This window comes from Chanodichthys erythropterus, chromosome 23 (genome assembly GCF_024489055.1).
Source record: "Chanodichthys erythropterus isolate Z2021 chromosome 23, ASM2448905v1, whole genome shotgun sequence".
In the NCBI taxonomy this organism is placed as follows: domain Eukaryota; kingdom Metazoa; phylum Chordata; class Actinopteri; order Cypriniformes; family Xenocyprididae; genus Chanodichthys; species Chanodichthys erythropterus.
Genome location: NC_090243.1, coordinates 26,366,783 through 26,393,436, shown reverse-complemented (window position 1 = coordinate 26,393,436; position 26,654 = coordinate 26,366,783). Strand labels below are relative to the sequence as shown.

Genomic DNA, 26,654 nt, shown 5'->3' with positions numbered 1-26,654 from the left:
TATTTTTACTGTTAAAATGTGTCTTCATAGTGCTGTATGTCTATATGATCTGTACTTGAACAAACATAATAAAGAATATGAGTTAAATCTCTTTTACTTTATTACTATCTCTTTTAATATATATATATATATGCATACACACACACTGTAAAATTTTTTCCTGAGTTATCGCAACATTTTTTTCTTTTGTCAAATCAACTTAAATAATATAATAAATCAACTTAAATAATATAATCAACTTGTCAAATCAACTTAAATAATATAATAAATGTATAATAATACAACTCAACTGAAATAATAAATGTCATTTGGTCAGTTAAGAATACATCAAAATATGGTCTTCATTCTTAGAAACAATTTGTTTCAAAACGGTATTGTTGTCATTAATTATTTTCAAGAAGACATAATGCATGAAAATGATGCTTCTCCAGTGGAAATTCCCTTGCAGTTCTTATACTAACCAACAGACGACAGCATACTCTAAAAATAACGTTTTAAAAGCTACCAAAATGACTAGCAGGATTGTAATAACGCCAATGTTAAATTTAATTTCTAATTTAATTGCACGGCAAACACAATTATAAGTGCAAATCTCCCAGAGATAAACTTACTTTAAATTAAATGTTCAGTTACCGGATATAGCAGCAGGACCATATTTGTCCAATGCAAAATTATCGTCCCGCCTACATCATCTTCCTACTACACGGAAACGTCGCCGAGAGCGTCTACTATTGGTCAACATTCTGACAAGAATGCGTGATCTAATCAGCCATTGGCTGAGAACGCTGTCAATCACAAGGACTGTTCGTGCAGGTTGAGGAGAGGACGTGCAGGAGACCGCTGGAGAGAGAAGAGGAGAGGGGAGGATAGAGTCCCCCAACCGGCACACTTTCATACAGAATTTAATTTATTAATTATAGTTTTAACATATTATAAATATTAAAAGGGAAAATGGCTCAGCCAGACAATAAGAAGTTCTTTGAGAACCTGACGGGCGCTGGGAAAGCCATAGCAGTGCTGACAAGCGGAGGAGATGCGCAAGGTACAGTAGAAGAGCACATCTCATGACTGTAATACTCGATTATCAGTGTTATATTCTATTTAAGTGTTCAGAATCATCTCTACATTGTATTATTGTGACATTTGATGCTGAATATTGTACAGTGCGGTTCACGATATCATGTTAAACGGACTGTTTGAACCTCAAACTTGGTTTTGCTTCTCGTTAGGATGGATGAAAAGGCCCTTGAGGGTCTGAAGGGATGGAAATGTAACCATAAGTTAATAACAAGGTCATAAATCTTGCATTGCGATACGCTTGAATGTCACATGGTTGACGTTTCATAGTGTCTGTCATCAGAACCACCACAGCTGGCTGTTCAGACCTTTATTGATTAACGTTACAGTCTACGGTTCAGACTGGTTAATGTTAGTAAAAATGCAGGTTGAGATGATGGTGATAAAGCATACATTTGGGCTCCTCCTGCCACATTATGGATGACAGTGAAGCTTTCATTTCTGTCATATAACGGTCAGCTTTTCCTCACGTCTCTCTATATAAATGTCACTGCATTGCGGAATCATGTGACCTTCACAAAGATCACGTCTTCTGCCAGCATCGAGCCTAAAAGATTCGCATGCTAGCTTATGTTTGCTTAATATTAATAATCTCCACGTCGTTTACCTCATGTCAGCGCTTTTCTGTCTGTCAATCATCGATATGAAGATTTGGCGTCTTCAACCAGGAAGTTGCCGCGCTTTTCACCGTCACTTTCGCATGTTTATCGCGTGCGGATGCTTTTTAAAAGTCATGTTTGTTTCTTCATTAAGCGATTTTGTAAAGAAGAGGTGATTTCAGGTGATTGTAGGGTGTTTAGAGGATGCGTACGTGAGGGTGAGGAGCCGCGTTTGAGCCGCCGATATACGTCACAGGAAAGTGAGTCATGTGACCAACGCGCGCTGCCTCAGAAAACTGAAGTCACGTTTCACTCAGTCATGTAAAACATCACATCTTTGCTGTAAGGATTGAATACGAGCATTGAATACTTTAAGACGATGTTTGCCCTTTACAATGTCTTTTGTAACCCAGTCTAGTCAGGATGATTCAGTCATATTAAAATAATAATAATAAAAATGGTTAGTGTTGATGAAGTGCACTTTTATAACCAGCTTGCAAAGATTGTTAGTTTCTTTAGAAATGACAATCTATTTTATGAGATAATTTCAGGCACTCCTGAAAGAGGAGTGTGCTTAATTATATTGAATATGCTCTTGTACCTCTAATCGTAAAAGTATATTTTAGGAAACTGCACTTCATATAAAAATAATTAAATAGGTGTACTTAAAGAGAGTACACTGCCACGACTATGTTTCTTAACACACTTAAGTAGACTTTTTAAAAAAAGAGCACTTTATAGGCTAATCATTTTTTTAAGTCATTTTTTTTTTGTTATGGTTTAAAGAAGTACGCTTATTTTCATGTAACATAATAAAGCATATGTAAAGTATCTATCTATCTATCTATCTATCTATCTATCTATCTATCTATCTATCTATCTATCTATCTATCTATCTATCTATCTATCTATCTATCTATCTAATTGACCTACAAGTTTCATTAGAAATGACAGTGGATGTAGGGCAGGCTGTAACTTATTCACAATTCATGTCCTTCTTTCTTCAGTCGAAAAGAAATTACGTTTTTTGATGAAAACATTCCAGGATTATTCTCCTTATAGTGGACTTCAATGACCTCCAAACGGTTGAAGGTCAAAATTATAGTTTCATTGCAGCTTCAAAGGGCTTTAAACGACACCAGACGAGGAATAAGGGTCTTATCTAGAGAAACCATCAATCATTTTCTTAAAAAAACAAACAAACAAACAAACAAAAAACCTTTAACTTTAACCATAAATGCTCATCTTGAAATAGCTCTTCTTCTTTTCTATTACAATTCCGGCAGTGCAGACACTAAGTGTATTACTGCCCTCATCAGGTCAAAGTTTGAACTAAATTGTCATATACAATATGCTAGTGCAAGTACATAACAATTAGTTCAAACTTTGACCTGTTGAGGGCAGTAATACACTTAGCAGTGTCTACACTGCCGGAATTGTAATAGAAAAGAAGAAGTGCTAGTTCAAGATGAGCATTTATGGTTAAAACGCATATAATTTTTTTTTAGAAAATGAGTGATGGTTTCTCTAGATAAGACCCTTATTCCTGGTCTGAGATCGTGTAGAGCTCTTTGAAGCTGCACTGAAACTGACATTTGGACCTTCAACCATTAGGAGGCCAGTTGAAGTCCACTATATGGAGAAAAATCCTGGAATGTTTTCAGTTCTTTTCGACTGAAGAAAGAAGAACATGGACATCTTGGATTAAATTATCAGGAAATTTTAATTTGAAAGTGAACTAATCCTTTAAGTATAGTATTTGTAAGCATATTATTTCTGTAATAAGCACTCTTTTTAGAAGTATGATAAAGTGCTAAAGGGACTTCACTGCAGCTCATATGAGAAATGCAAATGTTCTTGTTTTGTAAGGTACTGTGTGGAAAAATGCACATATAATTTCATAGTAGTTAATGAGTCACCATAGATGCCATGTGTCACTTCTGTAGTGACTCTGATCTGATGTAACTAACATGCAATATTAGTCAGTTCAGTGGCTTGTATACCTGCATGTTTCTCAATCACTCAGTAAATGTTATAGATTAATTCACTCGTTGACACTTTAGATCACTTTAAAGCAGCTGCAGGACACACATATCAGGACTGCTTTATTTGTCTGTTTAGATAAACTGACAGTGACAGACTCAGAAGATTGAGCTCATGGTGACAGTCATTGACGCCTTCAGTCATTGATTTGAGTTTTTTGAGTCTCTTTTGACATAAATCTTAATATTTTGTCTGGCGAACAATGAAACAGGTGGAAATCCCAAAGACTTGCATTGTAGGAGGAACACAAACTAGCATATAAGAGAGACTCTTGAGCACCTGCATTGTTCTTCTCATATGATTTCATTTCTCCCACAGAACACAAAATAAAGGGGAAAACATATGAAATGAAGATTGTTTTCCTAGGGCAGGGCTACTCAGTCTTCTATCACAGACCCTCAAATATGATCATCCACATGCAAGCAACCCCCTTCCTAAAATCTAAAAGGCAGCTATATATTTATCTTCATGTATAAATTATTACTGTGAAATACTGTTAAAAAATAAATTTAGTTTGTATTAATTACATCATTGTGTTTTTCCACTGTAGAACTGTACTGTAAGAAGTTAGATGCATTTTATTCATTTAATTATTTTTATCAAATAATTTTAATCAAAATTAATTATGTAATCAAATCTTTCAAATTGTATTATTGATTTATTTGTTAATTTAATCAATTTATTTAGTGATGGTTCGATTTTATCTTTATTTATTTTACATTTTACACTGCTTTCCTTTTTTATTTATTTAAATTAAGCTTTATTTTTTAATTAAATTGTTTTATTTCTTTATTTTAATAAATGTAATAATGTATATTTATTAATTTATATACATATTTATTTTAATAATTTTTATTTATGCATTTTAATCAAATGTTTTTTATTTATGTTTATTTAAATAAAAATGCATTTGTTTCATTTATTTAGATTTATTTATTTATTTATTTTTGGCACACTGTTTTTATCTGAACTCTTCCACAGACCACTTAGCACTCCTTAGTTTGAAAACTCCTTAATACTCACTTAAACTCTAGTTTAAATTAATATAAAGAACTTCTTATCTATAATAACCAATGGAGAGAAATGGCACAGACACTGGACAGATATTAAACTTTCTATGTGTGTTTGTGCACACTGTCAGATTGACTAAAATGCTGCACATTTGGCTGTATGCAAATGCTAAGCATTCACATACAAACTGAACGTGAAGATTATCAGTAAATAATGACATGAATGACAGCTTGTTTGTCACATAAAGCTATTATATGACTTCAGAGGACTAGGGATATATAGTGCATGAGTGTTATGAACTGATGTTATGGTGCTTTTGCCTCCTTTTTGACGCTTGAAAGCTCCAGTTTCTTGAATTTACATGGAAAGAGCACTCTTTTTCTCTTTTTATGTATTTTGCAGAAGAAAAAAGTCATAAATTTGAGTGAATTATGAATTCATTTTATTTTTTTGGGTTACTGTTAAATTTTTTTTTTTCAGTTTTTAATATTCAGATTCAGTACAAATTCTTTCTTGAATCTGCTGAAATTTGATCACCTTCGATATTTATCCTTAAACTGTGTTTTTGTTTTTAAGAAATTGAGCTGTTCTGCTTTTCACACTAGTTCTTTCTTACTCATTTCTTCCCAGTCAGTTGTAATGTGTTGCGTAATAACAGATTTCAGTGAGCTAATTATATTAAACCAGATTAATTTTTTTTATTTATTTATTTTATGTTATGTTATGAACATCACTCTAGCATAGAAGGACTGTATTGAGATTGAATGCTTGAATGCATATCTAACCCATTGTTCACACAGAGAGGTACTTTAAGTTTGAAGTCCGAGGCTAGCAACAGCTGACCAAATATGGCAGAAAATGCCTCCAGAGAGGCCTGCAAGTTTTTATAATATGCTGCACATCAACATTCCAGTAATCCTCAAATTACAATATCAAGTGCAAATCCTCAGTTCTAACCTGTTTTCCCAGTATTATGCTATAGATATCACTCCATAAATTGATTTGTCTGGTGTTTCTCTTTATCCAGGGATGAATGCTGCTGTCCGGGCTGTTGTCCGTATGGGAATCTATGTAGGAGCCAAAGTCTACTTCGTTCATGAGGTCTGTCTCAAGTTAATTCATACAGAATTCAGATGATACTAGAAGACCGGTATGTCTTTACAAGCTGTATACATTTATATTGATGTGTAAACATTAATAAGACAAACTGGTGTCAGTGCTGTATAACATAAGAGTCTAATGGCTCTCAATGTTGCCGTTCACCCTTTCCAAATGGCCAATCATTTATTGCCAATATAAAAATGTTACTACTCAAGACATATTATGAATACACATAGCCTTTTTAGTCATGGATTATAAATAATATGAATCTACTTCAGAGTTCTTGGCACAGCAGAACTGTTTTGAATTGAAGGCTCATATATCTGGCCTCATATAAAATTTGAGCATGATTTTTCCTTTAGCATCACATGGCATGTAAGCCCTGAGATGTCTGGCTGTGATAGGCCAAATATCTTCGCCCACTGTGCTCTTATGCAACAGCTTTAGTAAGAACCCACACATCAATTTTCTCCTGATTCCACCCTCATTCTTAAAGGTGAAACGTGTCATTTGGTAAATCGCTTGCTAAGGCAAGCATTTGCAAGTGCTGCTAATGATGCAATAACACACATCACCTTTAATATCAAGATCATGCCATGTAGAGACATTTTGTAAACACAGTCTTTGCCAAGCCAGATCATTGCTTGCCAATCTCAGTAAGCTGGTTCATATGATCACCTGGAGAATTGAATTCATTTCTGGTGACTAAGAGGTCATAGAAGGATAGGAGGAAGAGGGATTTGAACTGTGTTTGTGTGTGTCTCTTACAGGGTTATCAGGGTATGGTGGATGGAGGCGACAACATCAAGGAGGCGTCATGGGAGAGTGTGTCCAGCATGCTGCAAGTGGTGAGTGTGATGAGATTCATACGGCCCCTCAAAGCACATACCTTTGCCCGTATTGTCACAAAGTTACTAGTTAATATTCATGGTCCCCATGAGTTTGATTGAATTTAAGGCCACATAAAAGTCTCAGATATCTTAAATGATTTAAGAAAAGTCTTAATTATGATTTCAAGAGGTATTTGGGGATAGGACAACAGGAATCACAATACAGCTTAATGTGATTGATTATTTAACTTAAATGTTAAATGTTAGCGATGCAAGATTCAAAGTAAAAATGCAGCGCTGTTGCGCATTCTACAGGCTGGAGGTTTCAGAGCAGTTCACAATCAATGTATACCATGCATTTATGCCAAGCGATTGCTTATGATCAACTCTTGATGAATTATGACAATGTTTACCTTATGGTGTTTATATCATAGATGCAAACTATTTGCTTCTTTCTAATAAACATTGTTGCTTTGTAAACGGGTTACCAGCACCACCTACTGTCAGAGAGTGGATTTACATTTTCATTTAGCCTGTCTGCTGTTTTAGTTCAGACCAACATGAAAATCAGCCCATATTTTTATGCAGACGTTGGAAAAAAGTTAATGTGCATAAGGCATATATATAAATTATAGTATCACATATATAATCATACATTTTTAAATGAATATACATATGATCATTTCAATCATGACAACTCTCGGAATAATTTTAGCATGTTCTTGATTATGGCAATGCTAATATATTTGTTCTTGGTGGACTAGATCTGCTATGCTGCTGTTGATTATTGCTGCTGTATGTATGGACTTGCAACTGCTAATAGATACACAGACATGCTGCTGTGAGCATGTAAGATAAGCTGCTGCTGCATAAATAGGCATATATAAATCCCATAGCAGATTTAGGCAGGTGGAGCTGGGGGAGGTGGAGGGTTTCAGAGGAACTCTGATAGCGCACCGCAGGACTAGCTTACACCAAACAATGAACCAGTTTAAATGTTGAGCAAGCAATCTCATTGGCTGCAGGATCAGCAGAGTCCAGTCAGCTTGTGTCAGGCAGTAATGATGTGATTGCTTGAAGATTGTATGGAATCAGCCTGCGCCCTCTAGAGTTTCATGCCTGAAATGTTGATTTTGATCCATTTTCTTAAAAAAAAAAAAAACAGTTTAAAGACTCAAATGTGAGGTTTATCATTCTATAAAAGTTTTTGGCTTTGTTAAAACTAGTATTATTTGAATTTGCATTATTAAAATCGTCATATTTACAGTCATTTTACGATTTAGTATGTTAACATAGACATTGCCCTACATTACCCATATTATTAATTTTATAAGTCTTAAAAAAAGTCTTAAAAACCTTAAATTTGATTTTAAAACCCAGCAGAGACCCTGCTATCGTGATCAGAAATTTATGCATTTAAATGTCACAATGTGCTCTGACCATTCAGCAAACACCAAATAAACGTGAGACCTGCGGTTATAGTTGAACACCGTCATTAGAACTCTACAACCGCCAAAACCGTGTCATTAAAATATTTTTTACAAACATTTTTTTATCAAAAATTATTTTAATTTTTTAGATAGGATCATAAGATGCGCAATATATCGGGAGACATGGTTTTTACCACTTAATGAAGTTTTGTAAATCGTCAGACATGATATTTACCACTTCATTAAATTTTGCTTTGTAGAAAACCTTTCTTAAAAACAAATTTCGTTTTGTACAAATTTTATCTTAATTTTAATAAATGTTTCATCAACCAATTGCATGTATTTTAATAAATAAAAAGCAAGTATAGCAGACAATGATAACCGTGACATGGAAGCGCCAGCGCGCCACGTTCACTTGCACTGCACTGTGAACTAGAGCGCATCTCATCGTAAATGAAACTCAGTGTAGGCCTATGCCTCATACATTAGCATTAAATATCTTTGCTGCAACAGAACAGACAAGGACTTTTTTTGCGGCTCGCATCAGCAAAGCATTGCATCGTCCATAGACCGCAAAACAATCAGCGGATGGCGGGCGGGTGCGGCGTTGAAATTTGCTCAAAAAACGTTGACGCGGATGATGAGTTTTGTGATGTGGTTGCGGATGAAATAATACCCCATCTGCGTATATCTATCGATAACAACATTTAACACTACACAAATATTAATTCAATTTTTTAAATTTAGGCGATTAATTTCCCATAGTGACATAGGACTGAGGTGCCGGATCCAATAAAAAATGTTCCGGATCCAACGTCGGAGGTGACGGAACATGTTCCGGCTCAAATTAAAACTTTGTGAAGAAAGGTAAAAGTGGTGCTTCGGAGGCTGCTGCTGCTGGAGATGATTCGGGAGAGGTCTGTGCACCACCCCCTCCCAAGAAGAGAAATCTTGGAGATCTCCTTAATAAACGGAGGTCTGAAATCTCTGCCCCTTTACCGATCAGAGCGCGCACTGACACGCAGTTAACCCGCTATCTCCAAGAACAACCAATTGACTCTACGGCAGATCCACTAGCATGGTGGCGAGACAATGAAACACGCTATCCGCTCTTAGCAAAATTTGCACGTAAATACATGTGTATTTGTGCTACAAGCACAGCATCAGAGCGAGTTTTTAGCACTGCAGGGAACATAGCTACCCCTGTCAGATCGTCACTAAAACCGAGTAAAGTGAACATGTTGGTGTTCCTGTCATGGAACTTGGAAGTCGAAAAGATTAGGAAATTAAAATGTCATTCCTTTATTTAGTTAGTTTAATTAAGGTATTATTTGTAATTTAGGCCTAGGCTTCTCATTCGTTTTTATGCTCTTATAGAATTTAAGTAGCCTACTTTTTTAAAAGGTTTTGTTTACTGTGTGTGATTTATTTAAAACAAAGCACGTTCATTGCAAAGTCTTTTTTTTGTTTTTTTTTGTTTTTTTTTGTTAAGGATTTGTTCAGTGTGTGATTCATTTAATGGAAAGCACATTCACTGCTAGTTGTTTTGCTGTTAATTTTAAATAAACGTAGAGCAAGTAGCTAATCAGTGTCTGCTCGTTTATTCAAACTAATACCCCCCAAAAGACGGTTATGTTATGAACCGTCACATTTGACTCACGTCATAACCGTCATCACCAATTCTGAAACCGGCACACCCCTAGAGCCAATACCTTTTCATTCGCATGTTTACAGGGGTTAAGATTTTGTGTGATTGTTTTTCAGGGCGGCACTGTTATCGGCAGCGCACGATGCAAAGATTTCCGCTCGCACGAGGGTCGTCTGAAGGCGGCTCATAACCTGGTGCAGAGGGGCATCACCAACCTGTGTGTGATTGGAGGAGACGGCAGCTTGACTGGGGCCAATCTCTTCAGAGAGGAGTGGAGTGGCCTGCTGGCAGAGCTGGTCCAGCAAGGTATGATCTGCAGACACATAGTAAAAAAATTGTTTATTGAGGTTGTTAGTTTTACATACAAATTTACATAGAAAGCATTTTAGCTGTTTAAAACCTTTACTTGAATTGATTTTAATTTAGAAAATATCAGTCAAGAACTTTTTATGAATTCAATTAGGCTTAAATTAGCCAAAAAATAAAGATCAAACAGAGCAGATAGAGATCTGATAGAGAATTTGATCATCTAAGCTTTTACATTGCATTTTGTTGCTGTTTTTTTTTTTTATTATTATTGTAGGTCTGATTGATGAGGAGGCGTCTCAGAAATACTCAGCTCTTCACATTGTGGGCATGGTGGGCTCTATTGACAATGACTTCTGTGGCACCGACATGACAATAGGAACAGACTCAGCCCTTCACAGAATCATCGAGGTGGTGGATGCAATCATGACTACAGCTCAGAGGTACTGCAACAGTCCATAACAAAGCAGAACATTTCACAAGTTACCAGATGTACCAGATGTTTTTTTGTGAAATAATATGCCTATTTTTGAATAATTCCCATTTATTGGCTAATCATTTTTTTTGTGGATTGCAGTCACCAGAGGACATTCGTGCTGGAGGTGATGGGCAGGCATTGTGGGTAAGGTTATTACATATTATCACCAGCTATTTTGCTCTGGATTTGGCCAAAAACATATTACATATTAATGACATATTTTTTGTGCTTGATAGTGAAATAATGCTGTCTACTGTCAAATCAGACACTGTATTCGATATATCTGTATGCACTTGTGTATGAAGCTATCTAGCATTGGTGAGTGCCCTGGCATGTGGAGCTGACTGGGTGTTGATTCCTGAAATGCCCCCTGAGGATGGCTGGGAAGAGAAAATGTGTGAAAAACTCTCTGCGGTAAAACAAAAATACATCACTTCTCACTTAATCTACATGCAGCACACACTTGATATACTTCTTATGTTATAAGTGCTCACATTTTCATTCATTTATTAATTCTTACTAGATTTTTTACCTGGGAAATTGTCAAAACCTTTAAAGTATGCTTGTGGTTGTACACAGTGTTGGGGAAGTGACTCTAAAACGGTAGCTTATTAAGTAAATTAGATTAACTACAGTTAAGCTTCACTTATGATAAAGTAGAATGTTCACTGGAATTTATAGCTTTACATCACTACTTGTTAGAGACGCAGCTTGCTCAGTTAAGTAAACAGACACACTACTTGAAAACAATAATAAGTTAGCAAATCACTACTCTACAACATTGGTTATACGTACACATTTACAGATTAAATGGTGTTTATACCAGAGTCATCTGTGTAAAATTAATCATTTTTCCACTAGCCCCAAAATGTATTGTTTATTTGAGCATATTCTTTATGTAACATGCCTATGTTTTTGTGGAACAAATGTGTTCACCGCCCCAGACTCGATCCAGAGGTTCAAGGTTGAACATTATCATAGTCGCTGAAGGAGCCATTGACAGACATGGAAAAGCTATTACTTCTAGTATAGTCAAGGATGTGAGTACTGAATGTTTTCAAAGGGAGAGAGCAAAAATCTGGAATCCTCTAGAACTGGAGTTGCCCATCTCTAATAAAACTCAAAGGTGCAAAGATTTGCTGCAAAAACATGCTACAAATTCTACTACATTCCACACTGTGTACAAGGGATTTCACACTGACAGCAATTTGCGTAAAGCAGTTGAAAAAGCAGTCCACTAGTCTTGCTGGCCTTGACCAAAAGTACAGTGACTTGGAAACTTTTACCAAAGGTACAGCGACTTCAATCAACAGTACACCAACAGTATATGACCAGTGACTTGGTGACCTCAATTGACAGTACAGCAACTTGCCGATCAACAGTATATTAACTTTAAGACCTTGACTAACAACATTAGCCCCGTGAAGTCTGCGAGCAACAGTATAGAGCAAGTGTGGCCAACGCCGGGTCTGGAGAGCTACAGAGTTTTGTTTCAACCTTGATAAAATCTCACCTGCCTGTAGCTTTCTAGTAACCCTTATGACCTCGATTAGCTTGTTTAGGTGTGTTTGATTAGGGTTGGAGAAAAACTGCAGGACTGTGGATCTCCAGGACTGACGTTGGCCATCCCTGGTATAGAGACTTGGAAACCTTGACCAACAAAAAGTATAGCGACTTGGTGACCATGATCAACAATAAAGGGACTTTTCAGACCAAAAAAGTAGTTACTTTAAGGCCTTGACCAACAACACAGACATCAAACAACAATATAGCTACTTGTAGACATTGACCAAAAGTACAGCAACTTGGTGACCTCGACCAACATTATATCAACCCACATTATATGGACATCCACTTGAAGATCTCAACCAACAGTACTTGGTGACCATGATCAACAGTACAGCAACTTCTCGATCAACAGTATAGCTACTTTTTTTCTCGATCAACAGTATAGTTACTTTAAGGCCTTGACCAACAGCACAGCCACTTTGGGACATCAGACAACAATATAGCGAATTGTAGACATTTACCAGCTATACTGCAACTCCATCCTTATAGTTACTTAAAGACCTTGATCAACAGTACAGCCACTTGGAGTCCTCAACCAACAGTTCAGGGCATTGGCAACCTCAACAACACAGGCTTGTTTGGACCTCGAACAAAAGTATAGCAACTTTGAAACCTTGACCAACAATGTATGGACAGTGTCTTGGTGACCTCGATCCACAGTACAGCAACTTACTGCTGCAGTCAACAGCAACGCATAGCCATTTGAGGACCTCGAACAACAATATAGTGAATTGCAGACATTGACCAACAGTACAGCAACTTGCTGACCAACAGTATATTGACTTTAATACTTTGACCAACAGCATAGCCATTTGAGGACCTCGAACAACAGTATAGCGACTTTAAGACCTTGACCAAACACACAGCCATTTTGGGGCATCAGACAACAATATAGCGAATTGTAGACATTGACCAACAGTACATCAAATTGCCGACCAACCATATAGTGACTTAAAGACCTTGAACAACTGTGCAGCCACTTGGAGTCCTCAACCAACATTGGTAACCTCAAAGAAATGTACAGCAACTTGGCAAACAGTTCCAGACCTTGACCAACAACAAAGCCACTTGAGGACCTCAAACAAAGTTACATCAAATTGGAAACCTCGGCCAACAGGATACAGTCAGTGACTTGACAACCTTAACCAAAAGTATAGCGACTTGGTGGCCATGATCAACAGTACAGCCACTTGGAGTCCTCAACCAACAGTTCAGGGCATTGGCAAGCTCAACCAAAAGTACAGCAACTTTGTGAACAATTCCAGACCTTAACCATAAAATACAGCCATGTGGGGACCTCAAACAAAATATAGCAACTTGGAAACCTCGACCAACAGTATACAAACTCGGTGACCTCAGTTCACAGTAAATCAACTTGCCGACCAACAATATATTGACTTTAAGACCAACAGCATAGTCATTTGAGGACCTCGAACAACAGTATAGTGAATTGTAGACATTGACCATCAGTACAGCAACTTGCCAACCAACCATAGAGTGACTCAAATACCTTGAACAACAGTACAGCCACTTGGAGTCCTTGACCAAAAGTACAGGGCACTGGCGACATCAACCAAATGTACAGCAATTTGGCCAACATTTCCAGACCCTGACCAACAAAAAGCCACTTGGGGGACTTGAAGAAAGATACATCAAATTGAAAACCAACCAACAGCATATGGACTTGTGACGTGGTGGCCATGATCAACAGTACAGAAACTTCTTGACCAACAGTACAGCGACTTTGGGACATTGAACAACAATATAGCAACTTGTAGACATTGAACAACAGAACAACAACTTGCCGACCAACCATATAGTGACTTAAAGACCTTGAAGAGCAGTACAGCTATTTGGAGTCCTCAACCAAAAGTACAGTGACTTGGTGAACAATTGAATTGCTGTCAGGGAGAATGCACCTTAACTGGGTCATGTGGTGTAGAGGTTGAAGATCTGGGTAGGTAATCTTGTTGTCATTAATTTGCTCTTAAACAAAAGTTGCTTCATTAGGAATGGTGTTCCAGTAAGTGTCAATTTCCTTCATGAGCCAGTTCTGCAGCCTGAATTCCAGCTTTTTGAATCTCTCGCTTTGTTTTTGTCATCAGTTTGTGACGTGTCTCTTACCCTCATAGAAACGGGCAGGAATGAAAAGGCTGAATATCATAATAGTAGCTGAAGGTGCGATTGATCGTAACAACCAGCCCATTACCTCAGAACATGTAAAGAATGTAAGTACATGAGGTGTATAGAGATCCAGCTCCTGCATTGATCCCTGACCTCTCTGAGCTCTGTATGTCCTCCCTCTCTGGCTTTGTCCTGTGTGGTTTGCTTAAACACACCCACACTCTTTTCTGGTAAGGCACTTGTGGTCACCTCTGAACATAACCAGCTATGGCTATCCTCTACTTACTGTATATCTTAACTACTGCACGGCATCAGTGCATAAGTGTTTTGAAAGCTACCTGAAGCAGGAGCATGCACATTTCCAGTGCTCTACAGTTCAGTCTTACCTGTTCTTTTTTTTAGAATACTTTGTGTTGCAAGAAACATTAGGTAAGCGCCACTATTAGTATTGCTCATACTTTAATTTTAAAAACGTCTATCCCTAAATTTTAAACTTCATTGCACATCTTGTCCTACTTTATTTGTGCAACTGACATGAATGATACACTTGCAACAAAAAATAACTTCCAACTTTCCAGAATATCATAGAGACATTGGGGGTATTGTACTGCACATATGTGGGAACCCAAGCCTTATCCTGGCACAAAATATCTTAGAAATATGTGAAATTAACAGGATCTTCTTTACATTTTCTTCAGACAGTCAATGTAAAAATCAAGTTATAGTCGTGCTTGTGGAAATATTTATGTTTTCTTTGTTCAGATTATTCAGAGTGAACGGAAGTACATTTCCTCACCCTGAAAAAGGTCCTATAGGAATTGAATTATTTACAATGTTTAGCACAGTCTCTAACACTAACAACTAAAAAATGGGTTATAATTTACTGACTAGCATGCTAAATGCTAAAATGCTAAATTTCTCAATCTCTGCATGTGTGTTGCAGCTTTCTTGTGAATCTTTCTGCTGAATGCATGCAGTATTATCATTGATTTGTGTCTTCTGTGCTTGAACTAAGGTTTATCATTAAATAATTTTATACTGTATACAATTTTAATTCAGCGAAACATAAAGGAATAGTTCACCAAAAAATTTAATTTCTGGCATCAAGTACTCATTAACGTCTCATGTGACATTCTTTTTTTCAGTAGAATGCCAAAGGAGGTGTTAAATGTTAACGCAGCTCTCTTAAAGGGATAGTTCACCCAAAAATGACAATTCTGTCATCATTTACTCACCCTCAAGTTGTTCCAAACCTGTATGAATTTCTTTCTTCTGCTGAACACAAAAGAAGTTATTTTAAAGAATGTCAGTAACCAAACAGTTGATCCCATTTACTTCCATAGTGTGTGTATATATATATATATATATATATATATATATATATATATATATATATATATATATATATATATATATATATATATATATATATATATATATATATATATATATATATTCATTCATTCGTTCATTCGTTCATTCATTCGTTCATTCATTCTAGTATAGAAAGAAATTCATACAGGTTTGGAAAAAATTGAGGGTGAACTAAATTGAGGGTTAAATGATGACAGAATTGTCATTTTTGGGTGAACTATCCCTTTAAATAAATGAAAGTGGATTGTGACCAAGGGCCATCTAAAAAACAAACAAATGTTTCATAAAATTGGTCCATATGACTTTAAACCATACAATAGCTTTGTGTTAGGAACAGACCAAAATTTAAGCTGGTAAATCTTTAAGTAAATTTCTAAGTAAATCTTTTTATTGTTTTTTTAAATGGTGTTGTCACAGTTGACTTAATTGTTTGGAAAAGAGCAGCTTGAACATTGATGCTATGAATAACTCCTTTTTTGTTCTTAGTAAATGGCGTATTTCAATTTTGGGTTTCAAATTCATATTTTACTGAGATTAAAAAAAAAATAAATAAAACATTACAGAGACATTTTGTTCTTAAAATTCAAAATGCTCATAGACATTTGCTTTATTTGGAATTAAATGTTATCGTGCATGATGGACAAGAAGTTTTGTTGACAAAATATGACCTAAAACCTCTAAATTCCCTTGATTCCTAGAATTCAGGTCTAAATCTTCTTTATTACTCCCACAGCTGGTGGTTCAGCGTCTGGGCTTCGACACGCGTGTGACCATCCTGGGCCACGTCCAGAGAGGAGGGACCCCCTCAGCATTTGACAGGATTCTGGTGAGAAAGTCTTTGGGATAAAAACAGGAGGGTTGGGGAGGGCTTACATTAAGTACATAAACAGATTTGATGTCCACACGCTGCATGTGCTCTGGGGAATTGAGAAAAGGGTTATGCCGGAACAGAAAGACAAGGTTTTTCCTAAGTGGTCCATGTATTTTCAACATTATGTTTATGAACATCTTCTGTGGCATGCTGTCGATTAACAAACAACACTTACAGTTGCTTGGAAAAGTATATTAACCCTTGGTCCTTGAATAAGCAACAACAAACACAGTCTGCTTAAATAAATAACACACAAACAGTATTCCCTTTTGAATATCTTTATTGAACAGATTGTGTAAGCATTCTCAGTGCAGGGAAGAGTATGTAAACCCCTAGGGTGATTTAAAATGCCATTTTCTGTTTACATAGAATATGAAACTATTTCTATGCATAAAGCGAAGATTGCATTAGAGCAGGCTAAAGCACTACAGATTGCAATGCTTTTTTTGTGTTTGTTGTCAGGCCAGTCGAATGGGTGTGGAGGCGGTTCTGGCGCTGCTTGAGACCACTGCAAACACGCCAGCCTGCGTGGTGTCTCTGTGTGGGAACCAGTCTGTGCGGCTGCCCCTCATGGAGTGTGTGCAGATGGTAAGGCTTGGACAGATGCCATGTTGGGTTTAGTGCTTTGATAATAAAGATCACACTCATGCAGTTCAGCAGAGGAATCAGAACATAGCATTACTGCAGCACTCATGAATCATTCTGGCATTTGCATCTCTATGAGCTGAATTTAATTGCATTTATTTATAGTTAAATATTTAAGAACATTTAATTTAATAAAAAAATATGTCTGGACAGGATGATTTACATTACTTCATTATAGTAACAAAAATTTGATTTTTTTCAACCCAACAAATCGTATGTCATAAAATCATTATAATGGAGGTGCTTTTGTTTGTCTTGTAGACTCAGCAGGTGCAGAAGGCCATGGATGAGAAAAGATTTGAAGAGGCTGTACGGCTACGTGGCAGGTGCTTTTGCTACATTTTGTTTGTATCTTGTAGTGTTGATAACTACTTTTAGTAGCTTGATTGTAGTTTGACTAGGAGTGGCATGTAGACTACAATTCTAAAGTTTGGGGTCGGTAAGATTTTGAGGTTGAAATCCCCCGAGAATCACCACCATCTTTGATATTCAGTGTCCCATGATGCTGCTTTGGTGGTCAAGAAATATTTCTTATTATTGTCAATGTTGAAAACAGTTGGGGCCAGTGTTAATTTTGACAGCAAATTTTGATTTAGTTTTAGTCATAGTCTTTTGACTAAAATGCCATTTAGTTTTAGTCATATTTTAGTCATTGGAAATTGTTTTAGTTTTAGTCTAGTTTTAGTCGACTAAATATCATAAGATTTTAGTCGACTAAATCTACAGTAGAATTAGTCGACTAAAATCTAATTTAGTTAAATTGTAAGCATTAAGCATTTCCAATAAAAATGCTTCCACAGATCCAATACACTGATATAGGTACATCTGATATTCCCCAAACTGTTTATGTTCACCCAACTGTACTTTGCTCACCAAAGCGGACGGTTTTTGATCGTTCAAGTGCAAAAACACGTGAAAGAGCAAAATTCAGTACTTTTCAGGGATTGACACACTTATCATTGAGGTAGGCTACTATTATAGATTTCATTTTAAAAAAATTATTAGATTTGATTTTTAGTTTTTCCTGCTTTCATTGTAATTTTAGTTAAAAGTTTTAGTAATTTTTTGTTTATGTCTTTTAGTTTTTGCTTTTAAATGTCTATAACTTTTTATTTTTTGTTTATTTTAATACCTCAGGTTAAGCTAAAGCTTAGAAACTATTAAGTTTACATTTTTATAAGTTTACATTTTTATATATTTATCTTTTATTTCAGTTAATGTTTATTTAAAGTAATGAAGATTTCTTTGGTTTTAGGTTTAGTTAACTATAATAACTACTTTAATAACTATAATACTTGTAAAATATATTGAATAATGTGTCAAATAATGTTCTTAGTCTTTCCTTCCTGTGACAGAAGATACAGTAGTTTACTATGAATTAAACAGAAAATAAATTAAATACAGTTTATTGTTTAAACAAAATAACAATAATGACCAGGAAAAAAATAATAATTATAAACCATCCCGAAATACACCGTGACTCTTATTCTGAAATGTCTGCAGTCTGCACTGTAGCAGGCTGCTCATGAGGGAGATAAATATGCATTCTTTCAACCGTCTAAAACATGCTACCATATAAACATCGTGTAGTAAACATTGTCATAATTCATCAACATTAGCTTATAAGCAATCGGATGGCATAAATGTGCGCTATTCATTAATTGCGCAGCAGTCAGATGTGCTGCTGCACGAGCCTGTAGAGCGCGCAACAGCGCCGCGTTTCCCGCGGTTAGATCAGCACATTACAATTCAAATGTGCGCATCTTCCACACAGGACAGCAGTCCTGACTGGATATCTTCCCAAATCGTCCCTCTCTTTCATTTTCGTCTCGTTTTTATTCGTTGACGAAAATTAGAGTAGATTTTAGTCATAGTTTTAGTCATTCAAAACGCATTTTTATTTAGTCATCGTCTCGTTTTTGTCCGTGAAAAAATGTCGTTGACGAAAATTATGACGAAAATTATTCGTCAACGAAATTAACACTGGTTGGGGCATAATTTATATATATCTCAGAATCTCAGGATTGGATGGACCCAATATTTCCTCTTTCTTTTTCACTTAAGAGAGAACAACAAAATCTTCCAAACTGCTTGAAGATTCCATTTTGTATTATTTTACAAATTTTTTCACAATGGATTAATTATGCATCAGACTCAGTGTGCGAGGCTTCTGTGCGTGACTAATTTTTAGGATGACAAATACGAAAAAAATATATAAGAAAATTAGGTCTAATTATTAAAATGTGAGAGTTATTTTGCCTTGAAAAACAGAGGAGATTGGCATTACAGTTTGCCATAGGAATGTTAAATTAATTTTAAAAGTTAAGGAAACTTTAACTGGTTCAAAGTTGTCTACATTTAGTAAATATTCATTGAAAATATTCCTTGCAGTTTCCTTGTTTTCTGCAGTTAAGGGTTAAAAAACAAAACAAACAAACAAAAACAGTTGCTCTCTGTATTTGTTTGCCTTTTGTTTTTTTTTAAATCAGACTTCGAAAAATGTATATCAATATATTTATATCTATATATTGCCAATATATCGGTTATTGGCTTCCAAATATAAAGAATTATCGGTTATTGGTATCAGACAAAATTTCCATATCAGTGCATTCCTATATCATATGTTATTAAATATAGAATAACACTTACATGTTTGTGTGTAAATGCAGGAGCTTTGAAAACAACCTGAAGACTTACAAACTGCTGGCTCACCGCAAACCAGAGTCTGAACTTCCTCACGTGAGTGTCACATCCTCAGAGGGACACTGTTTGTTTTAGCCTGGTGATCTCAAACACCTCTGTTGACTGCCATCAGCATGCTGTTGGACCAGACTTTCACAACCCTCAGTACATGCTGTGAGACAGAATTCCACCCCTAGCAGATGTTTCCTGAGGAAACCAAAATTAATTAGTCCTGTCACACATCCTGTGTGAATATTTCTGCTTGTGGATAGTTATTTTTAACTCTATTACCCAGCTATTATTATCTCAATGTCACGATATCCTTAAAGGGCCCACTTTTTGTAGTGATCGGGAATTACAATTTTCACATAGTTAATGATAAGATTCATATTAAAGGAAGCAAGTAATATTTAGAGACCATAATATCATAGAGTTTTTGAAATGGACTCTTTTGACTTTGGGCAATTTCCCCAAACACCCTAGGAAATACATAGCAATCCCTTGACAACCATACATGACACATTAGCATCATGGTGGCAACAACAATTTGACAATTTCACACCAACAGGCTATTTTTGCTACTGTACCTTTAGTGCATCTTTATGCAAATGACCTATTTTGTGATTGGTTACCCTTCACACCACTTCACACTGTTGTTAATCAGTTAATAAAAGATTTTTAGCTGTTTTAGCTTACTTTAAAGATTGTTTTGTCATATTTTAAATCATTTGAAGCTATGGGTATGGGTATATGAAGCTATTTGAAGCTATTTTGGGGGCCCCTTGGATTTTTGCTGACGTCCTCTAGTGAGTCCCAACCCCCTGGATGAGATGCATAGTATGATTTCTGTTGCTTTTCTAAAAGCCTGGTGTAGATCAAAGAACAGGAGTCTTGGAAAAGCTGCTGCATCACAGTCAGAAAAGTCAAAGGGCTGCTTGTCCAGAAGTGTTTAGTCAATAATCATTCTCTCTTGCTCTGGGCTGTGTGGTGAGTTAACAAAAATTACCCTGTGCCTATTGGAATGGAAAACAGATTGCTGAATGCCAACGGCTGGTTGAAAACATTGTTAAATTCTTAATAGGTATTGAGTGGTAAAAAAAATGATGATAAACAAGAAGTACCAGGCCTATAAAAAAATAGACATTTCTGCTAGTTATATAAATGAATACTGCCATTTTAGTTTACTTTTCACGTCAGACCATATATCCAGCAGGACTCTTGCTGTATTTATTATAGACAACTGAACATAAGTCAATACTATAGCTGAAGCCTCATACTTGCAAATGCTCGAGAAATGACCTAAATGTAATTTACTGACATATTTGTCAGCATAATAAGAGATGTTATGTCTTCATCCCCCATTCAGAGCAATTTTAACGTGGCTGTGTTGAACGTGGGCGCCCCCGCGGCGGGCATGAACGCAGCCGTGCGCTCTGCTGTCAGAGTGGGCATCTCCGAGGGACACAAAATGTTTGCTGTTAATGACGGTTTTGAAGGATTCCATAAGGGACAGGTAAATAACTATTTATTTTACATTCCAATTTTAAGAATCATCCAGTAGGATTTAAATTCAAGAAACATTCTGGGAGACGTAACGCAAGAACCACAAACAAGCTTTACATATGAACAAAATCTTGTCCCACTTGGACCCCAAAGGGGAAACCGTTTATAACGCTAAATCAAAAATGCATATCATGTCTTTTTGTGTGTAGTCCTGATTGAACATGTAGATAATAAAATGTAGTAGAAGATAAATAGTAGGATGGAGGATAAAAGACTTATTTCATATGAGACTTCTTTCAAAAACATTAAAGGATTAGTTCACTTCAAAATGAAAATTTTCTGATAATTTACTCAGCTTTATACTCTACTTTATATCTTTCTTTCTTCAGTTGAAAAGAAACTCCATCTCATTTTCTCCTCCAACTTCAGAATCGTCCGACATCATTGTTTTACCTTGACAGACCAAACATGACAGAATAACACGGCGGATATATATATATATATATATATATATATATATATATATATATATATATATATATATATATATATATATATATATATATATATATATATATATATATATGGTCATTGAAAATGACCAATTGTTTTGCTAGATAAGAGTCTTATTCCTTGTCTGGGATCATGTAGAGCTCTTTGAAGCTGCACTGAAACTGACATTTGGACCTTTAACCTGTTGAACCCCAGTGAAATCCACTATATGGAGAAAACCATCATTTCTTTTTGATTGAAGAAAGAAAGACATAAAACATCTTGGATGACATGGAGGTGAGTAAATTATCAGGAAACTTTAATTCTGAAGTAAACTAATCCTTTAACAAATGTTACCGAACACAAACATTTGATGGTAGTGTATATTCATATTTAATTCATATTTTCACATGCACACAAGTTTTGTTGTGTGCACATTTACCACATATTAACATCAAGTTTAAATTAAAAGCATCCTTTTTACAGGCCACATATACAAATGTGAACACAAACACTGTCAACATCCAGTTATGCTAAATGTACTGCTTCAGTAATTGCATTAAGAGCAAGAAGTACTCAACACATTAAGACGTTTAACCCAAGTAGGTGTTGAAAACAGCAGCGTTGCCACCTCTAGCCCTGCACTGCTGCTCTTTGCTCTGACGTACGACAGGATTAACATAAACCAATTTACCACTGTAGTACCACGCTGTACTGATAGGGGGCGATGTGTAATCCCATTAGCCGTATGCCGAGAGCTGTTGGAGGAATCGAGATAAACACCGAGCAATTAATTACATTACATGAGCTGGGCTCTGGTGAAGATTAAGACATGATCCACTAATCGTCTTGTTGAACAAACGTAAGGAGGATTACAAACTCGGGTAGAGTAAGCAGTGCCTCATCAAATGTGTTATTATCAATAGCTTCAAAATTGATATTCTTTTAACAACTTCTAACGATTTTGAATTCTTATTTTCTGCACAGCCCTGAAACATGAACAAGTTATTTTTGACTAAGAGAAGTCTCATCCATGGCTGATCTCCATTATGATCTCTTCAGCCAGTCTAATCCAATAAACCAGTGAATTTAGAAAGCACATAAGTGGTGGTCACATTTAACCCATTTGCATTTCCATTTGAAAAACTACATTAAAAAAATAAATTATATTTCCCTTTCCCTTTTAAAATCTAGGTGGCTCGTGCCATGGCGGATTAATATTTATATAGCAGAAATTAGACACCCTCAACCTGACGAGTCAGTTTAAATACATGTGTTTATTGCCATGATTGGTCAAATAATTAGCCAATTTAATTTGTCATTACTGCAAATAGGTAGTTCTGATGCATGCAATGACTATGCATTATGACATGTACATTATGGCATTTTTTATTTGAACAAAAAAATATACTGCGCCATTGACTTTAGACCAGGTTTCAGTCGGTCATTGGCACTGTCGTTTTCAGTTGCCTCAAAATAGCAACACGCCAACAATGCACCTGAACACACCTCGTTTTCAGACCAGCACACCCATGGGCGAACAAATGGGCGCAAGTATATTTGCTATTTAACTCCCTGAGGTCCGAAAAACGCGCCGGTGCGTTTTGCAGGATTTTTTTCACATTGCAGCAAAACAGACTTAAAATACTCCGTCATTTCTTGCCATAGAGACATAAGCAATATATCTATTGAAACTATAGAATGTCTTCTTTTATTTGTGTACACTCAGAGTAAAAACACAATGTTGTGCTTTTTGTAAACTAACATGTCCATTGTCCAGACTTGATCTCTCGTCTGCCTCTGAATGAAGTCCAATCTGATAGTTCTCAGATAATGAACTGTAACTTATGAATACTAATGACAAAAAAAAAGACATTTATGTCTAAAGAAACGTTGAAATGTCAGGTTTTAAATCGTGCAAGTCAAATCGAAAACAAACATTTTGTGTTTATGTAATCTGTATGAAAAGAGAGCCATGTCAGAAGTCCGAGATTCAGCTCATTACCCGCTAATGCGGCCACGCCCACGGAGCCAGCGCTATTCAGACGCTAATTCAGAGGCAATACATGTATACATCGTCTCAATCGTGTATTTATTGTCTTGAAAAGTGTTTATTTGGATGTTAAAGCCATGGTTAGCGATCTCGAGAAGACATGCCGTGAGTTCCTAGTTCCTTTTCTTCTTTATATGAATTTGTGGCCTAAAGTTGTACAGAGAGCGCCCTCCGGCTGCAAGTATGAATTGAAAACACAGTATCCAGCACTCATAGTGATGACAATAAATATTACTTCTCAGTATAGAAAATTGACATAAATATATAAGAATCCATCAATATTTCTCCAAATGTGCATGCTTTTAAGCTAAAAGCCTATATGAAATGCCATAGAGGTAACGTAATTGTTCAGACACTTTGCATCACAGAAATACATTATATTTTAAAGAATATAATAGAATACCATTATTTTAAATTGTAATAAAATTATTACAGAGGGTTTTTTCACAGCCTACCTGACTGAAAGGCCTCATTAATATGCAAGTCATTTCAGGTCATTATTATGTGATTCTTTTGTCTTCTCAGGTGTAAATGACCCATTATTCATGATGATTCACGCCTCCACGCATACTGTGTTTCTTGACAAAAAGTGTCTTACAAAAACTAAATCAATATATTGTTTTATATGAAGGAGTAGGCAGCATAATTTTTACATAATTCTGAAGCAAAAACTTACCCAGAAGTCTTGTGAACACAGATTTAATATACTTTTTTTGGCCTTATTTCAGTGACTTAAGCTTTTTTGTTTTTTCAATAAGCACGCATAAACATTATTCCTTCAAAAATACAAACATGTACATTAGGGGTGTAACGATATGCGTATTCGTATCGAACCGTTCGGTACGAGGCTTTCGGTTCGGTACGCGGTACGCATTATGTACCGAACGGTTCGTTGGACTAATTAATTACATTTGTAAAATAAAAAAGTTTGTGAAATATAATGTTATGCGTTTAACAAGGTAGCCCAATGACCCAAACGACGTAACAGGCAACGCCCCTGACACCCCCGAAGAAAAAAAAACACCAACTTATACGTTTTATGCTGCGTTCAAACCGAACGCGTCTGGGGCGTCTGGAGCGTCTGGAGCCTTTGATTTACATGTGGCTACTCAGGCAGGCGCTCGCTCACTGAAGTACGCGCTGAAGGCTCTTTGCAAAATGGCTAATGTGTTTAACACATAGACTGTAAAGGTTTAACAGACCAGAAATAGAAGATCATCCAAATAACCAACAGGTCTGGTGTTTGGGTGAACTTTGGATTCCCTATAAGCTATATAACATTTTCATTTTTTTATAAGGAGCTGTTTTTGTTTTATCTCTTTCGAGCGTGAGTTTAAAATATTCCAACTCTCCCCCCAGAGTGAGTTTTTTTTTAATGCAACCATTATTTTAGAACGTTTGCCTTTAATGTTTCCATAGCGACGCGTCTTGCGTGTCACTAGCGCTGAGCGCAGCAACAACACTGTATGACAGATGGATCGCTATTATTTTGTTTTTCCTTGTTTATTTAAAATATTCACAAACTTGCTTACCATGTTATCAACTATCTGATATTCCGATCCTCAAATATGTGTAAGTGAGTGTGTTTTGTCGTTTAAAAGCCTTTATAAATGATCTTTATCTTAATCTATAACGCGAGATGGGCGCCGCCATCTTAGTTTGCACTGCAGTTCACAGAGTTCTGTCAGTCGGATTTACAGCAGGTGAATTCATCATTTTCTCCCGAAATATATGCAAGTAAGTGGCTGGTGAACTGGAAGAATAATAGAGTAAACTTTATAGTTACTTAGGCCCATTATGTGTGTCTGATATGAATAAATATCGGCAAATTGTATATGAATGGATTATTATTGCTCCTTCCACTGATGTCTGACATCAGTGTGCATTTTATAAACTCTAAATATATTGTTTTAATGGTGCTTATGCGTATATAAATGTCTGAAATCTTGAAAGAATGAACGTTAAAGAACGTTATGTGGCTGAAAACACTGCATAGTTGTGATAAAACGTACCGAACCGAACCTTGACACCAGTGTATCGTATCGTATCGTATCGTATCGTATCGAACCGAACCGTGAATTTTGTGAACCGTTACACCCCTAATGTACATACATGTTCCTCACATATTATTGTAGCCTAGTTTGTGCTGAATACAGTGTAATGACACTTTTGTCATTTATATGTTTATGAACAACTGAAAAGAGCACAAATGTCAGGGTATGTCAAAACTTCTCCAAGCCCCAAATCAGCCTCAGACTCCAGAGAGTTAACCCTCAGGGGTCTGAGGATTTTTGACCTCAGAGTGTTAAACAACATGGCGTTGGACGTGAAAATGATAACTGCGTCGGGCTGAAACTAGCAAAAAACACTTGCGTTGCGCCTGGCGTCACATTGCTACGGGTGTCTGATAGGGCCCTTAGACTAAACATGTAATATGCATATGCATAGGTAGTTTACACTTAAACGATAATGGTATCATTTTCAAAAACTTGCACTTTGAAACCCGTTGTCATGCAATTGCATTTTCAGGCAATCAAAACACTGTTGTCGTGTAAATAAATGTCCAAAACTCATAAAAAGTTTTCTGTTTTTAGTTGAAAGTAGGATGGTGTAAACAACCCCTTAGAGGATAGCTACCCATGTAGATAACTAAGCTGCTAATTCGCATTTTTAAAGCACCCTTATATGAAAACGTTGGCCCAACACATTTTTGATCCACTCCGCTCTCTTTTTTCAGATAAAAGAGATCAAATGGGCAGATGTAGGTGGATGGACGGGCCAGGGTGGATCCCTCCTGGGAACTAAACGGTATTTACCC

General features: G+C 36.2%; 1 protein-coding gene across 5 annotated transcripts in view; it reads left to right on the top strand.

Moving 5' to 3' along the window:
• The first annotated feature begins 793 nt into the window (after window positions 1–793).
• Window positions 794–26,654, top strand: part of pfkpa (phosphofructokinase, platelet a) — a 37,867-nt gene continuing 12,006 nt past the window's right edge. For 3 of the 5 annotated variants that reach the window (XM_067378646.1, XM_067378647.1, XM_067378651.1), the window contains exons 1-14: window positions 794–1,042; window positions 5,758–5,831; window positions 6,602–6,679; window positions 9,856–10,045; window positions 10,323–10,488; window positions 10,623–10,667; window positions 10,829–10,937; window positions 14,225–14,320; window positions 16,324–16,416; window positions 16,924–17,049; window positions 17,368–17,432; window positions 19,776–19,845; window positions 21,155–21,301; window positions 26,574–26,644. In XM_067378646.1, coding sequence (XP_067234747.1) covers window positions 952–1,042; window positions 5,758–5,831; window positions 6,602–6,679; window positions 9,856–10,045; window positions 10,323–10,488; window positions 10,623–10,667; window positions 10,829–10,937; window positions 14,225–14,320; window positions 16,324–16,416; window positions 16,924–17,049; window positions 17,368–17,432; window positions 19,776–19,845; window positions 21,155–21,301; window positions 26,574–26,644 — 1,421 coding nt within the window. In that variant the 5' untranslated portion in view covers window positions 794–951. Of the gene's footprint in view, window positions 1,043–5,757; window positions 5,832–6,601; window positions 6,680–9,855; window positions 10,046–10,322; window positions 10,489–10,622; window positions 10,668–10,828; window positions 10,938–11,467; window positions 11,564–14,224; window positions 14,321–16,323; window positions 16,417–16,923; window positions 17,050–17,367; window positions 17,433–19,775; window positions 19,846–21,154; window positions 21,302–26,573; window positions 26,645–26,654 lie in introns of all 5 variants that reach the window. The other 2 variants (XM_067378648.1, XM_067378650.1) reach the window with 1 other exon arrangement.